General features: G+C 45.9%; 1 protein-coding gene across 3 annotated transcripts; it reads right to left on the bottom strand.

The window, feature by feature from the left end:
* Positions 1–1,569: 1,569 nt before the first annotated feature.
* Positions 1,570–14,103, bottom strand: Tm4sf19 (transmembrane 4 L six family member 19). Of its 3 annotated transcripts, none has more exons than XM_006974510.4 (6): positions 13,207–14,103; positions 5,960–6,193; positions 5,356–5,421; positions 3,788–3,957; positions 3,469–3,652; positions 1,570–1,954 (listed from the first exon to the last, which is right to left on the bottom strand). In XM_006974510.4, exons 2-5 carry the CDS (start codon positions 6,158–6,160, stop codon positions 3,469–3,471), a joined length of 621 nt encoding a protein of 206 aa, XP_006974572.2. In that variant the 5' UTR covers positions 6,161–6,193; positions 13,207–14,103; the 3' UTR covers positions 1,570–1,954. The 3 variants fall into 3 exon arrangements, with proteins under 3 accessions (XP_006974572.2, XP_076404830.1, XP_042115115.2); XM_076548715.1 differs by lacking the exon at positions 13,207–14,103 and adding an exon at positions 10,222–11,585 and having other exon boundaries at positions 1,570–1,951; XM_042259181.2 differs by lacking the exon at positions 13,207–14,103 and adding an exon at positions 10,222–11,583.
* Between the last annotated feature and the right edge of the window lie 1,264 nt (positions 14,104–15,367).

Here is a 15,367-nt window from a genome sequence, read left to right as displayed (position 1 = left end):
AAAAAAAAAAAAAACAACCACACAAAAAAACAAAAAACCATCAGCAGCCCTTTCCCTGGCATGAGCCTTGCCCCCATAGACAAGCTTGAAACCTGACACCGTGGTGGTTTGAATGAGAACAGTTCCCATAGACTCGTATATTTGAATGTTTGGTCTGAAGTTGGAGAACTGTTTAGGAAGGATTAGGAGGAGGCGTGGTACGGGAGGTGGGCTCTGAGGTTTCAAAAGCTCATGCCAGGCCTGGTCTCTTTCTCTCCGCCTCCAGACTTTTAGATAAGATACAAAACTCTCAGCTACTGCTCCAGCACCATGCCTGCCTGCCTGCTGCCATGCTCTCTGCCATGGTGATCACGGACTCACTCTGTGTAACCGTAAGCCTCAGTAAACTATTACTTTATGAATTAATTGCCTTGGTCATGGTGTGTCTTCACAACAGTAGAGAATAACTAAGACACCCCTCACCCCTCTTTGCTGGACTAACTCTCACAAATACCATCAGCTCAGAAGCAACCAAAGCCTTCCTTAGGCTTTCTCTGGAGCTTACTGTTCCTCTGAGCAATCTGGCACCTGTATTCAGTGCTAGCTTAGTTCTTACATATGATGTCATATGACAAATGGACCATCAGTCTAAGGGCAGGGCAGGGACCAAGGGCAAAGAGTTGGTCTTGGGCACCTGTGGATTGGGTTGACAGCATGTGCATCCGTGCAGGCATGCAGTGGGTACCCAGAATACGCTACTTATTGAACTCTTCTGTATACTACTGCAAAGACCCCTGGTCTGTTGGTCTGCTAGGGCTGCTCCAGCAGATTTCCTCAGTCTGGGTGGACTAGTCAACAGAATTCTGTGGTTGTTGCCAGTTGAGACAAGTACTCTCTATTTAGCCAAGACTGGCCTTGAGTGCATGATTCTCCTGCCTCAGGTTCCTGAGTGCTGGTCTTATAAGCATGAACCGCCATATCCATATTTTATGACATTTTAGTAAGCTAGAAATTGAAGATCAAGGTAACAGCAGATTCCATTTCTATGGAGGCTTGTCTCTTCAGATTGCAGGTGGCTGACTTTTTTTTTTTTTTTTTTTTTTTTTTTTTGAGACAGGGTTTTTCTATGCAGCACTGGAGTCTATCCTGGAACTCACTCTGTAGCCCAGGCTGGCCTCAGACTCAGAGATCTACCTGCCTCTGCCTCCCTAGTGCTGGTATTAAAGGGATGTACCACCACCGCCCAGCAGATGGTTGCTCAGTCCTTATGTGGCCTTTTCTTTGTTCTCATGTAACAAGGGAGAGCTAGGCCCCTACTCCCACCCCCACACCATCCTCCTTCTCCTTCTCATCCTTTAAAAAAAAAAAAAAATGAGGCTAGCGGCTGAAAGATGGCTCAGGGATTAAGAACACAACCTGCTCTTCCAGAGGACTCAGGTTTCAATTTCCAGCACCCTCGTGGTAGCTCACACCATCTGTAAGTCCAATTTCAAAGAATCTCACACCCTCGTCTGGCCTCTGCAGATGCATGCAAGGACACAAACACACATACAGGCCAAATATCCATGTACACAAATAAAATAAAACAGATTTTAAATTAAAAATTACATTTATTTATTTGTGTCTGGGGTAGGAGTTGTGTATGTGCCACAGTGTGTGTGTGTGTGTGTGTGTGTGTGTGTGTGTGTGTGTGTGTGTGTGTGTAGAGGTCAAAGGGCAATTTACAGGAGTCTGTTCTTCTACCACATGGGTTCTGGGGATTAAAGGTCAGGTCTTCAGGTTTAGCAGCAGGCATCTTCATCCAGTGAGTCACCTTCAGTGGTCCCTCATTTGAAACGGCTTAGGAAAGGTCAGCTTACCCTGAGCCCACATCTCCTCTCTGGAGTCTCATCTTGCATGTAAACAAAGGATTCTCCTTCCTTCTGATAAAGGATGGTCCAGGGCGTTTCATAGGTCAAAGGTTCCTTCTTCCCTGCTAGAAGGGGGACAGATGCAATGGAACCATTTCTCTAAGAACTGACACCTGTGTGATGTTTTACAGTCAAAGGCTTCCTCCCTCCGGTCTGGAAAAGAGTCCACCTGCATCTGGTGGGATGTGATTGCAGCCTTCAGACTTTAAGGACCCGATCCTCGCTTCCCTACCAAGAGTTTTTCTGAGGCACTTGCCTGCTCTTAATCAGCAGCTAATAAAAGACCAGTATACTCTTAATAGTCTTCATTGGCTTAATAAGCATGGTGATCTGTAACTTTCTTTTATGGAGTACTTCCGTCCATCCGTCCGTCCCTCCCTTCCTCCGTCCCTCCCTCCCTCTTCCAGTATTGGAGACTGAGCCCAGAACTCTGCTTCTGTTGTAACAGTAAGTTACATCCTTGGCCCTATTATTTTGAGACAGGGTCTCTCTAATTTGCCCAGAACTCCCCATCCTCCTACCTCATCCTCCTGAGTCTACTTTGTTTGTTTGAGACAGGGTCTCAATATGTAGCCTAGGCTGGTCTAGAACCGATGATCCTCCTGACTCCACCATGCCCAGTCTCTTGCCCTTCCTGCAAGGATGTCAATCCTACTGGATCAGGACCTCACCTTTATGACCTCATGTATCCTTGATTACCATGTAAGGCCCTGTCTCCAATACAGTCACATTGGTGATAAGGGTTCCCATCTATGATTCTGAGGAAACGCAATTCTGTCTATTACAGTGGTAAACTTGAATTTAGAATTTGAGGGTGTTTGCTTGGAACCTCCAGCTTGCTCCTGCATGGTCTGAGAAGCCCCATCTCCTTCTCTCCAGACCCCACCCTCTCAGAGAATCTCCAATAAAGAAAAAGCACCAAAAAGTCCAGTTCTGCATTCTTGGCAGCTGTGACAACTCCTCCAATGAAGTTGCCAGCAGCCCAAGTCCCCACCTAAAGTGCTCAGCTTTTGACCACACTTGAACACAAACCCAGCTTGTGGCAGACACGTCATCACCCCTCACCTACAGGCTATATAAGCTCCCTGCTTCAGTTCAGGTGCATGACTTCTCCGGCCTCGATCTCTGGGGACTGGAGAACTCACCCTGGAGTTGCTTTGCTCAAATAAACCTGTTCTTTTACTTTTTCAATTCAGTGGATCTGGCTTACTGCATCAGTGGAGAAACCCATTATCAGGGTTCATCAGGGGGTCACATAGTTGTGTGTCTGAGAGTCTCAGCTTCTCTATCTTAGTATGGGGCCAACCTTTATGGGGTTGTCAAGAGGCTGAAATGAAATCATTTTACGAGTTGAAAGTTTCCCCCTATACACTAGCAATGACCTCGTTGCTCTTTCTGTTACGGTGTCATCTTCAAAGTACACAGCATAATTTTCATTTTATTGTATCATTCCCCCTACGTGCAAGAAAGTGCTGGCGGCCTATAGGAAGGCCTCGAAGGGAGTTACACCCCATTCTTGCAGAAAAGGTTGGAGGAAGCATGTAGTGAGAACACTGGTTCCTGAAAGGACATCCCTTACCTAGCATTTCTCACAGAAGCTGCAGAACAAGCCGAGGATGCTATTGATGAGATGGATGGCCACCAGGAGAAGCTGGAGGAGGCTGATACACAGGAGGGTGGAAAAGAAGGCCACGTGCCAAACCACAGCCTTAGAGGGCTCCAGGCAGACGGAGGTCCAGAGTGAGCGGTCATACAAATAATTCCTAGGCCCAAGAATAAGGGGGTCAGGGATAGGGGAATAAACAAAAATACCCAATTAAGGAACTCCAATAGAAAACACAGGACTGGGGCTCCCCTGGCCCAGGTCAGGGCACTGTGCTTTTGAGGGTGATCATTACCTGTTGGGCAGGTCTTTGAAGGGATAACCAAATTTCCAAGCTTGTGTCTGATTGAAGGATGAGACATCGAACATGCAAAAGGGACCATCTTTCAAGGCTACTCCAGAAGTGACAAAGCAAACCAAAGCCCCAAGAAGAGCCAGGCCACTTGACAACAGGGCGATGAGCAACTGTAGAGGAGGCAGGGGACAGAGCTCACACGGAGCTGTGGTCAGGGGGCTGGTGGGGTGGCATGGCCCACTCTAACTTCTCTGGTGGCCAGGCATTCTCCCACCCTACATGGGGGAAGGGGTGCGGGGTGACACATCCCTTTAAAACATGTTCCAAGGGTGGCTGATGAGGTGCCTAAGAGGAAACTGTTGAGAAAGGCCAGAAAGACAGGCAGACACATGAATCTGCATCACCTCACTGCACAGGGTCTTTGGACCTTCTAGCAGGTTGATATCTCCTTGCTAGACTACTGATGACCTTGAACTCCTGATCCTCCCATCTCCACCTCCCAAAAATTGGTGTTAAAAGGGGTGAGTCACCACACTCAGCTGGAGGTTATTTGAAAATCTATACCGATGCAGCTGTAATGAAGAGCAATTTGACTCTGGTCTTGTCATTATCTATAGAGTAGAAGAATCAGATTATGAACTGGTAGTTGGCTTATTTCTAATGGGGAGAAAAAAGTCTGTGTGTGTGTGTGTGTGTGTGTGTGTGTGTGTGTGTGTGTGTGTGTGTGTGTGTATGGGTACATGTACATGTACGTGGTTTGTTTTGTTCCTTGGTCGGTTGTTTCAGTGCTGAGAATTCACTCCAGTACCTCATGCATGGTGGGCAAATGCTCTGTCACTGAGCTGCACCCCAGCCCTCTAAGAAAATATTAAACTAACCAAGCACCAGCAGAGTGCTTCACACCTATGATCCCAGCACTGGGGAGATGAGGCAGGAGGATTACGAGTTCAAAGCTAACTCCAAACTACATAGTGAAATCCTGTCTCAAGAAAACCCAAATGGGAGTTGGAGAAAGGATGCTCTTCAGAGGATCCGAGTTATGTTCACAACACCCACATGACAGTGCACAACCAAAAGCAACTCCAGTTCCAGTGCGCTGACACCCTCTTCTGGCCTCCACAGACACCAAGTACACACACGGCACACAAACATACAAACACACACAGCAGCCAAAACAGCATAAACACATGAAACCAAATAAGAAAAAAAAAAAAAGAAAACCCCAAAATAACTAAGTAAATACATAAAAAAAAAATAGCCAGGACATTTTCTGTCAATGATATATGATCACTGAATACTTAAATCCTATTCCTATTACTCAGGATCAGAGAAAATGACAGCTTATCACACTTATGTGGATATCTGAGGTTCATTAGCCACTTCATCCTTGGCCCTAACCCTTCCTACAGATGAGCCCGGAAAACTAAGCCACTGCCAAGAGTTTGGGGTCGTTAAAGGGCGGAGTTAGGGACTGACTTCAAGCCCGAAAGCTCAAATTGCCCCTTGAGCCCTCTGCCTCTAGGGTAGAGAGTGTGAGAGTCGTGTTAAAGGTGGGCACTGGTGCTTACACGCAGACAGGGGGCGCTCTTACTGAAGTAGCCCGTCACGGAGATGAGGGTCGCTGCCACGAGAACCTGGAGAGCAGAGAAGTGTGTTAAGAGGAGACCGAGTAGGGCTGGAGAGGTGGCCCAGTGGTTAAGAGCACTGGCTGCTCTTTCAGAGGACCCAGGTTTGGTTTCCAGCACACACACGGTGTCTTACAACTTCTGTTACTCTAGTTTCAGAGAATCTGACGCCCTCTTCTGGACTCTGAAGGTTTCTGCACCCACATGGTACACATACATACACACACACACACACATAGGGTCAAAATACCCCCACACAAATAAATCTGGAAGAAGAGACTGGGTGATTTACATTTCTAGCTGCCATGCACAGCTGTTGAAATGGGCCCAGGTTGAACTTAGCCCATTTTGACTCTGTAGGTGCTAACACCCATCTAGCCTTCCTGGTTCCAAGATCCAGCAACCCATGACAAGTCCCCGTATTTCTTGGGCTGCTTACGGACCCAATGCCAATCTGTTGGAACACCCGACCACCACCACCTCCTGGTTCCATCCCTGAAAGAGGCTTTGGGAATTCCCACTCACAGAACCCAAGGCCCGTACGTACCATGAAGCCCCCTCCCCAGAGTCCCGAGCCCAGCATGGCATGCTTGCCAATGAGGCCCCTCGTCAGGTAGGTAACATCCCAGCTAGGAAAGAGGAGTGCGATGTTGGCCCCAGCAGCAAACAGGGATGCAGTCCCGAGGCTCAGCCCGATGAAGCGGGAGCAGGTCCGTGAGCAGGCCGTCACACGGGAAAAGGACAGCATCCCAGAACGATGGGAGAGGTCACACCGAATGTGCTAGAAGACAGAATGCAGACGGCTTCTGTGAACAGGTCACATCAAGGACAGGTGAGGAGCTTTTTGTTTGTTTGTTTTTGTTTTTGTTTTTGAGACAGGGTTTCATTGTGTAGCCCTGGCTGTCCTGGATCTTGCTCTGTAGACCAGGCTGGCCTCGGACTCACAGAGATCTGCCTGGCTCTGCCTCCCAAGTGCAGGGATTAAAGGCGTTCACCACCAGCACCCAGCCCAGAGAACAATTTTCAAGAGTCCATTCTTGGGCTGGAGAGATGGCTCAGAGGTTAAGAGCACTGACTGCTCTTCCAGAGGTCCTGAGTTCAATTCCCAGCAACCACATGGTGGCTCACAACCAACTGTAATGAGATCTGGTGCCCTCTTCCGGTCTGCAGTCATACATGCTGTATAAATAAATCTTTGAAAAAAAAAAAAAAAGAGTCCATTCTCTCCATCATCATGTGGGTCCCAGGGATTGAACTCAATTTTGTGAGGCTTGGTGGCAAGCACCTTTACCTGCTGGGTCATCTCAACAGCCCAATGACTATTCCTATTCAATAAAACTTGTAAAGGTGCTGTCAAGATGCCCATTCTCCACACTTCTAGCCAATGGTATTCATTTGATGTTGTTGTTTGTTTTGAGACAGGGTCTCAGTATGTAACCTTGGCTGGTCTGGAACTCAGTATGTAGACCAAGCTCTCAAACTCAGATGTATCTGCTTCTGCATCCCAAGTGCTAGGATCAAAGTTCTTATTGCTTGTCCAGTGTAATAAGAAAAAAAAGGCATAAACAGGAAACAACATTATTCAAAGATAATTTGGCTATATATGCAGAAAATCCTAATCAATCTATTAAGAATTACTTCAACTAATAGGTGAGTTTAGCAAGGACATAGAATAAAATATTAATACTGTATTCTATCCCCGAACACAGACAATGACAAGTTGACTTTTTTTTTTTTTTTTTTTTTTTTTTTTTTTTTTTTTTGGTTTTTTCGAGACAGGGTTTCTCGGTGTAGCTTTGCGCCTTTTCCTGGAACTCACTTGTTGGTAGCCCAGGCTGGCCTCGAACTCACAAAGATCCGCCTGCCTCTGCCTCCCGAGTGCTGGGATTAAAGGCGTGCGCCACTACCGCCCGGCTGACAAGTTGACTTTTTGTTTTTGTTTTTGTTTTTGTTTTTGTTTTGGTTTTGGTTTTGGTTTTTCAGGACAGGGTTTCTCTATGTAACAGTCCTGGCTGTCTTGGAACTCACTCTGTAGGCCAGGCTGGCCTCAAATTCAGAGATCCACTTGCCTCTGTCTCGAGAGTGCTGGGATTAAAGGCATGCAAAGTTCAAGTTTTTCACTTAAAATGTATTTGTAATGCACAAAAACAAAAATATCTATGGCTATATTTAATAATGTGTACAAGATGTGTATGATAAGAATTACAGAGCATTGTGGAGAAAAGGAAGACCTCAATGACCCAAGCCAGTGTGGCTGTGCATCTTTGTAGTCCAGCTATGTGGGAAGGTGAGGCAGGAGGAGGAAGACCACCTGAGCCCAGGAGTTCAATGCTAGCCTGGGGAAGGGAGAGAGGGAGAGACAGACTGGCTGACTACATAACCCTGCCATTGTTAGAGGTTTGTTTGTTTTTGTATTGTTTGAGACAGAGTCTCACTATGTAGCCCTGGCTGACCTGGACTTCACTATGTAGATCAAGCTGGCCTCAAATTCACAGAGATCAGCTTGCCTCTGCCTTTGGGAGTGCATCATCAACAACATCCAGCCTTATTAGCATTTATAAATGTATATAACCCATTTGTTAACAGTTGCATGCCAGCTAAGCCTTTTTTCATTTTCAAAATCCTCTTCAAGCTGGTGTAATACATACTTTTCAGGAGTGGCTCTGTGCAACATTTATTGGTCTCCTGAAATTCATTTAGCCCCCTTTGAAGATATCTTAAAAATTATCAGCCTACACCGGGCGGTGGTGGTGCACACCTTTAATCCCAGCACTCGGGAGGCAGAGGCAGGCGGATCTCTGTGAGTTCGTGGCCAGCCTGGGCTACCAAGTGAGTTCCAGGAAAAGGCGCAAAGCTACACAGAGAAACCCTGTCTCAAAAAACCAAAAAAAAAAAAAAAATATCAGCCTAAATGTAGCCATTATAAGACCATTAGTTATACTCCTTGTGCCCTGCCTTTTTTTTCTTTATGGTTCTTAGTTGTTCTTTTGCAGAGCTGCCTGATTAAGTCGTGCTGGGATCAAGAAAAATGGACCTTGGCGGTTCGTGTTCCTGGAGTTGTATCCATGTCTGTGGATGCCCACACACTCAAGAAGAGACATTGCTGCTGCTGTTGTTGCTGTTATAGCAGAGGCGACCACCACTGCTATTGTTTCTGGGATTACAATTTCATAATTGCTTACTACAGCTAGCACAGTGGAGACCCTGGCAGCAAAAGTAGCTACTACAGTTAATCTTTCATTCTATTGGACATGATAAATTTAATTCAATAGTTATATACATTTTGATTGGCTTTGAAAGTTATAAATTTATAAACTCAAGTTCCATTTGCTTTGGGATACCATCTTACAAGGACTCCAATTTGCAGTAAGGCTCATTAAGGAAGGGAATGGCTCAGTTGCCTTTAGCCTACTGGCTATGGGTGGGTTAGGACTTCTGTTGGTCTTTTCCATTTGAACACACAGATTGCAAGTCCAGCGCCACTTTGAGATCTTTGGCAACAGTTAACTCTGCAGCTCACACATGATTGAGCCTGTATGATAATGAGTATTCAGAGACGGGTAATGCCTGGGTAATGCTCATCAACCTAACACAGAGCGCCTGTGCGGCCTGGGCAGACGTCTCGAAGATGGGTAAGGTGACCTGCTGACGTCCCGTGCAACCTAAGTCAGAAGCTCATTTATTAGTAAAAGGGGGGCCTGTAGGGCACTGGCCCCCGCTTTGTATAACTGTTGCCTTGCATGTTGACCTTGACCTTGATATCCTCCCTATGCTAATTCCCTCCCGGGTTTCACCCTCCTGAACGCTTAAGGGAAGTTCCTTGTCTATGTATCCTGCATAGTGGGCATTAACAGCTTAGATGCAAGATTGTAAAACATCGGTAGCAAACTTCTGCCCTCCACGGTTCTCCCATTGTGCTGTAAGCCTGTATTTAAGGCTCCTTCAATAAACAGCATTCCTCCCTCCTTCAATAAACAGCATTCGGAATTAAAAAAAAAAAAGGATATAACTGTGGGCGAGGGTGAGGAGCAACTGGAAGGGTCCCACACTGCTGTGAGAACGTGATGGTTAATCCGCTCTGGAAACAGTGTGACACTGTCATGTGCCTAAACACCCACTTACCAAACCAACCAGTAATTCCTCTGCTTTATGAAAGTGCAGTGAAGACGCTTGCCCGCACAAGCGCTGATGCTTGAACGACCATAGTAGCTACTCATAAAAGCTAAAATTAGACATATGTCAATAACCCAAATGTCCATCAACAAAATATGTTTTATATGCATATAGGGGACCATTCAGCCATTAAAAAAAAAAAAAAGTCCTGATCCATGATACAGGTGGCTCACACCTGGAATCCCAGTAACTTAGGAGGTTGAAACAAAAAGAACCTAAGAGTGAGGCCAGCCTGGGCTACACAGTGAGTTTCAGGACAGCCAGGACTACAAAGAGAAACCCTGCCTCAGCAGCCACAACAACAACCGAACACAAATCAGAAAAGGACCTCAAACAAACAAACTACAGCTTATGGTAAGGAGATGGCTTTCAGGGACAGCACTGGGGAGGCAGGCTCTTTCCTCAGCGGGTCCCCACAGTCCTTGGTGGCTTGGGATGCCTCTCAGTCCATGTTCCCCTACCCCCATGCATCTACCTTCCTGCTGCAGTTAATTCTGTTCTGTGTGGTGAGCGACTTTACCAAACCCTTCCACATTGAATAGAGTAGTGGGTTCCAAGGGAAAGGATGTCTGGGTCTTGCTAGAGGAGAGGGACATTTTAGGGGAGCTGGGGAGGTGGGCATGAAGAGCCCCTTACCCAGAGACACCAGGAACCTGGAGGGAAGGAAGCCGTGAGGAGCCAGAAAAGACGATGGAGGCCTCCTTTGGAAGCCCATGTACCAGATTCAGCTTCCCAGCTCCTGTCAGGCTCTGACCCACGTCCAGCTATTGAGAGGCAAGGCCTCTGGAAAACGTTCCTTCCCACCGTGCTGGGGTTTGCTTTGTTTTTTTTTCCCCCTTGTACTGAGTTCCTCATCATCTTGTGACTTAGGCAGGCTTCCCTCCTCAGACTATCTTGCCATTTAAGGGCAGCCCTCTGCTTGCGACATTAACCCACTGTCTCTCAGAGGACCGATTTTGTCAGGGCCCAGTAAGGACTGATATGTTACTGGCCATTCAGCACCTGCTCATAATCACCTGTGAGTGAGGTGTAGCGAGACCCCCAGTTATCAAAATCAAACTCTCCTGTTTCTTCTCAGGAAAGTCACAGGAAGGGGTCGAAAATTACTGAGCCTGTGCCAGGCATGGTGGCACAGACCTATAGCCCCAGACTTGGGAAATAGAGGCAAGACGATTAAGAGTTCAAGGCTGCCCTCCACATAGTGAGTTTGACGCCAGCTGTGGCGTCTCAAAACTCCCAAAGCAAACACACAAGAAAAGACTCCCAGTTAATACTGAACTTCAGATAACCAACCAACGAATAATTCTTGAAGTCAGGCATAGTGGTGTACATCTGTTATCTCAGCTCCTTGTTATTGGAAGCAAGAGATCTGTAGTTCAAGGCTAGCCTTGGCTACATAGTATATTGGAGGCTAGCCTTGAGGCTAGGCTACATGAGCCTAGGCTCAAAACAAAAACAAAACAACACCAATTTAGACAAATAAAGGAAAATCTACAAACCTGAGCGTGGCCTTTTGGGTGAGTGGAATTAAGAGACCCTATAACTAAGCTTGATGGGCTCCCGGTGTTTTGGTGAGTACCAAGCCAAAATCAGCATGGCCAAGATGTAAACGAGTGGAGAAAGATGTATTACGTGTACAGTCAAGGGGAGCAAATGGGGTCTATGCATAGTGTACATAAGTACACATGTATGCTATGTACATATGAATGCTCAGTTAAGTCATTCCGAGCAAGCTCAAGGTAAGTCATAGCCTAAAATGAAAATCTAGACTTATTTTGGGGGGTGTACATATGTAGACTCGATGGGTCTCCTGGCATGCTCAGCTTGCAACATAAAATTTTAAGTTATAAGTAAAACAGCTCTCTGAACAGATGAAGATAGGTCTCTTCTGTACCCCAGAATCGAATCAATATTTATATGTATAATTTGGCTATCATTTGGCTTAAAAGGGCTTATTGGGAAATGTTATCACTTATACTATTTTCTTTTTCTTTTTTTTTCCTTTTTTTTTTTTTTTTTTTTTTTGGTTTTCCGAGACAGGGTTTCTCTGCGTAGCTTTGCGTCTTTCCTGGAGTTCACTTGGTAGCCCAGGCTGGCCTCGAACTCACAGAGATCTGCCTGGCTCTGCCTCCCGAGTGCTGGGATTAAAAGCGTGCGCCACCACCGCCCGGCTCATTTATACTATTTTCTACAGAGAAAATATTTTACTGTTTAAAATAACCCTGGACTTTTACGTTATAACCTGTTTTTATGTTCAGGCTATCTGAGTATTATTTCTCCTGCAGTTGTACATAAAATGTTTTTACATTAAAAAAAGATAAATACTATAGAATTGTATTACATGAAATATATAGAATATACAAATTCATAGAGACAGAAAGATTAGATGTTATCTCAAGACAGAGAAGAAAAAAATAGAGAACAAAGATTTCCTAAGTACAGAATCTCTGTTTTGTGTGATGGAAAAAACCCACAAATGGACAGTAGTATCAGGACATAATATCATGAATGTAATAAATCAATACAATTAATGTAATTAATGAATATCATAAATATAATTATTGAATGAATGCTGTGAATGTAATCAATGAATATTACAAATGTAATTAATATCATGAGTATAATTAATAAATATCATGAGTGTAATTAAAAAATAAATTTAAAAAAATTTAAGTTAAACTGGAGGAAAAGGATACCTCCAGGAGAATTAACCCAAGAGACTGCCCCTGAAGATGCCAGCTTTGCTGAGTCACTACTGACCCCCGGCTGGCCTGCCCATCGGACTCTGCAGTGAGAACAAGGAGGCCCCACTCTGTCTGAAGAAGGGGTTCTGACTTTCACTTCCTCTCCATGATCTTTCTTAGAAATCACAGCACTCTGAGAAATCCTTCCAAAGACGTGAGTCAGGAGATTAGCAAAGAGGCTGGCTCGTTTTCATATGAGTAGAGGCAGGCAGGATCAGAAGATCAAATTTGGGTTTGTTTGTTTGTTTTTGAGACAGGGTCTCTTGTAGCCCAGGCTGGCCTTGAATTTCTGCTTTCTGCCTCCACCTCCCAAGTGCTGGGACCTCAGGCATGCACCATCATGTAGAGGAGGCTGGGTGAACCAATCAAACACCAGCGACTGTCTGGGCACAGAAGCAATTGTTTCGGAGAGCACACATTCTGTGTCTGTTTCCCTGTTCCCACCCGTCTCTTCATTCCTCAGTTGACATTAATCAAATGCCCAGTCTTTGCCCAGCACCTATGGAGACAATGGTGGGAAACACACAGTTCCTTTCCTTGAGGACTATAAAGCTAGGAGGAACGGGCATAAAGCAGGGAGAATTAAGTGTGGTAAGGGCAGGAGCTCACACAGGACCGCTTAACCCTTGCCTGCAAGACAAGGCCTCCGGGAAGAAGTGCTGTCACGGAGAAACTTGACTGTAGAGGAGACGCTGGATGGGAAAGGTATTCTAGGCAGGTACAGAGGCCTGAAGTTCACTAGGAGACTGTTCTAACAGTCTCCAGACGGCCCGGAGTCCCACAGCGGTGAAGTGGCAGAGCCAGGACCCTGCATTGCAAGATAGGCGCTCTCAACCGCTAGGTCCTGCTGGCCTTGGACGCTTTCATCTCGGCTTACCTGTGTCTGAAGCAAGAGTCAGGATGGAGACCAGGAAAGTGGAGGACGCTCTGTTCAAAGTGGGCCCTGGCTCCTGCAGCCCCGGCTTTCTCCCAGGCTTGCAGGCTCGGGAAGGTTCTGTATATGTAGAGGTCGCCCCGGGGAATTCATGTGTGAGTGGGTGTGGGTGGGTGTGTGTGTGCGCACAGCTGCCCACGGGCCGCCATGGAAGGACCATTTTGTCACAGGCGAACCCTGTGCTCGTGACCCACTCTCTGCTCATCTTCATGTGATCCCAAGGAAGGAAACGAGGCATGGCTGCATGAGCTCAGTGGTCTCAGTGAGTCACCGGGCTACCTCAGCTCCGCCACCAGCGCCCTGTCCCCACACCCACTGCCCCACCCTGCTGTATCATCCTGGCTTGTAGAATCTGGACTCTGGGGGAGTAACACTGAGCACGGCCCACCCTTTCTTCCTTCGCGACCCTTACTTGGCCGCACAGGGCTGTTCTTCTTCCTTTTGTGTTCAAGCACCAGGCACCGCCCTCTGGTATCACAGTCACAGCAAACGTAGTAAGTATGCTGCCCTGTGATGGCAGCTCCAGACCTGCCCCCGCCTGCCACCGGATGGGGAAGCTCCCTGCCATCCTCAGGAGACAGAAGTAGAAGCAGGAACCCTGTCCCAAAAGCAACATATAACAAAAGCGAAAATAAAACAAATAGCTTAGAAAATGTCCGTGGCATATTAACCGTAATGATGACAACTAATATCCAAGAATTATTGTCTTTTTTTTTTCTTTCTAGAAACCATACAGGTAAAACATTTTTCCTTAATTAACTTTCTCATACTCAGCAGGGATAATTACGGGAGGCAGAATGCTCTATATTTGGTTTTTGGTTGTAGTGGCTAGCTTAAGAATTTTTAGAAAATAGAGCTAAGCTCACAAATTCTGGAAAAGGGGTGGGGGGGAACACATCTCTTCTAAAATTAATGTAATTATGTAATGTGTATGGGAGTTTTGTTTGCACACACGTCTGTGTGTGCCTGGTACTTGCTGAGACTAGAGGGCACTGGATCCCAAAACTGGAGTTATGAGCTACCACGTGGTTACCATAAATCAAACCCAGGCCCCCTGGAAGACCAGCCAGTGCTCTTGACGCCTCCAACCACCTCCTGAGGCCCAACCACAGACATTTTAATCACTCAAACGGCCTTGGAGAATGTTTTCTGGGAGTTTCAGTTCACAGAACTGGTCCTAGAGCAGTGGTTCTCAATGGGTGGGTCGCGACCCCGTTGCGGTTGAACAACCTTTTCTCAGAGGTTGCAGCAGAAAATGCAGATATTTGCATTATGATTCATAGAAGCAGCAAAATTACAGTTATGAAGCAGCAACAAAAGTAATTTTATGGTTGGGGGGGGTCACCATAACATGAGGTATTGAAGGGTCGCAGCCTTAGGAAAGTTGAGAACCACTGTTCTAGAGGGTGAAGGTTGTATCTTACCTGATGTGAATACACTGAACTCAGCATGATAGAAGTTCAAGAATCATTTTACTAATGAGTTAATTCATGTACAAGACAAAGTAACACACACAGTCTCTGCCCAGAATTTACTTCTGTTGATGAAACCAACATCATAACCAACATTATTCATACTGAATAAGTGCAATAAGGATGCACTTATTCAGATACTGCTGAGCCATCTCTCCAGCTCTAGTTAAAGTCTTTTATTATTTTATTTATATAGTTAATTAGATTTGTTTTGAGACAGGGTCTCACTGTATAGCTCTGGCTGTCCTGGAGCTTGCTCTGTAGACTAGGCTGGCCTCAAACTCACATAGATCTGCCTGCTTCTGCTGCCCAAGGGTTGGGATTAAGGGTGTATGCCACCACTCCCCATGGGGGTCTCTACAAACACCAGGGTCAGCAGAATAATGATCCATGTGAGGCAAGAAGGAAATCCAGTTCAACATGACTTAGCTGGCTCAAACTTCTAGAGTCTGATGCTGAGCAGTTTATAATAGGCATATTGAAGTGCAGCACAATTTGGAAAAAAGTTTTCTGATGTAACACAATCCTCTGTGCACAAGTGTGCACAAGGAGGCATAATCACCTTCTCAATTACCTTCATAATTACTCTTCTCAAAGTTCATGTCACTTCTTCCATGAAGATGGGTTCTTGA

The sequence above is a fragment of the Peromyscus maniculatus genome, chromosome 12 (genome assembly GCF_049852395.1).
Source record: "Peromyscus maniculatus bairdii isolate BWxNUB_F1_BW_parent chromosome 12, HU_Pman_BW_mat_3.1, whole genome shotgun sequence".
Taxonomy (NCBI): domain Eukaryota; kingdom Metazoa; phylum Chordata; class Mammalia; order Rodentia; family Cricetidae; genus Peromyscus; species Peromyscus maniculatus.
Note: the sequence above shows the minus strand (reverse complement) of the source record. Positions and strands in the feature narration are given on the sequence as shown.